This window comes from Eimeria mitis, genomic scaffold, assembly GCF_000499745.2.
Source record: "Eimeria mitis Houghton genomic scaffold, Emh_scaff665, whole genome shotgun sequence".
NCBI lineage: Eukaryota > Apicomplexa > Conoidasida > Eucoccidiorida > Eimeriidae > Eimeria > Eimeria mitis.
Window position 1 is genome coordinate 16,657 of NW_013574786.1, and position 1,125 is coordinate 17,781.

General features: G+C 51.4%; 1 protein-coding gene across 1 annotated transcript in view; it reads right to left on the reverse strand.

Annotated features, from left to right (window-relative positions):
* Positions 1–503, reverse strand: part of EMH_0019120 (uncharacterized protein) — a gene marked incomplete at both ends in the record, with an annotated part of 17,130 nt that extends 16,627 nt beyond the window's left edge. The window contains 2 exon segments of the mRNA XM_013501300.1: positions 11–111; positions 473–503. Of these exon segments, the coding sequence (XP_013356754.1) occupies positions 11–111; positions 473–503 (132 nt within the window).
* Between the last annotated feature and the right edge of the window lie 622 nt (positions 504–1,125).

Consider the following 1,125-nt stretch of genomic DNA (forward strand, 5'->3'; position numbering starts at 1 on the left):
TAAAAAAAACCTGAGAGGGGACCCTACCCCCCCGCAGCGTGAGCTCCTGCAGCCACCCCGGCAGCGATCTATACGCCGCGCTGCTGCCGCTCTCATACACCAACCACACACCTGAAACACACAAACCCTAAACCCTAGTAAACCCTAAACCCTAGTAAACCCTAAACCCTAGTAAACCCTAAACCCTAGTAAACCCTAAACCCTTGTAAACCCTTAACCCTAGTAAACCCTAAACCCTAAACTCTAAACCCTAGTAAACCATGAATCCTACTAAACCCTAAACCCTAGTAAACCCTAAACCCTAAACCCTAGAAAGCAAACGTAAAAAATAGTAAACCCTACCAATCCCTACTGAACCCTACTAAACCGTTCTAAACCCTACTAAACCCTAAACCCTACTAAACCCTAAACCCCTCTAAACCCTAAACCCCTCTAAACCCTAAACCCCTCTAAACCCTAAACCCTACTAAACCCTCGCCGCTAACCATCGAAGGGTGTAGCATAGAGTATGGTTCTGGCTGTATGTGTGGCTGGCGATCCGCCTATTTCCCAAAACTCAATAAAGTAGCGGCGGCCTGAGGTGTCTGTACACCTCAATGGGGTGATGCTGACGCCGCAGGTGCTGCGGTAGCTCAGCAGCGCAGAGAGAGAAGAAAAAGAAGAAGGGTAGAAAGAAAATACAGAAAAAATAATGGATAAGAGAGATCGTGGTGCTGCTGCTGCTCCTGCTGCTCCTGCTGCTGCTGCTGCTGCTGCTGCTGCTGCTGCTGGTGATGGTGATGGGTGGCATGCTGCGGTAGAACCGTCGTATTTGACGCCTGCAGCAAACAGCAGCAATTCATGTAGCAGCAACTGCAGCAGCAGCAACTGCAGCAGCAGCAGATGAAGCAGCAGCAGCAGATGCAGCAGCAGCAGATGAAGCAGCAGCAGCAGCAGCAACAGCAGCAGCAGCAACGCCGACGGCAGCAAGCGAACTACTCCCAGCATCACCACCAACAACAGCAGCAGCAAGAACAGCAACAGCATCAGCAGCAGCAGCAGCAGCAGCAGCAAGCATACCAAGACTATCCTCTTGCTGCTGCGCGAAGCATGCAGCCCCCAACTCTGCTGCATGCATCTCCAGCA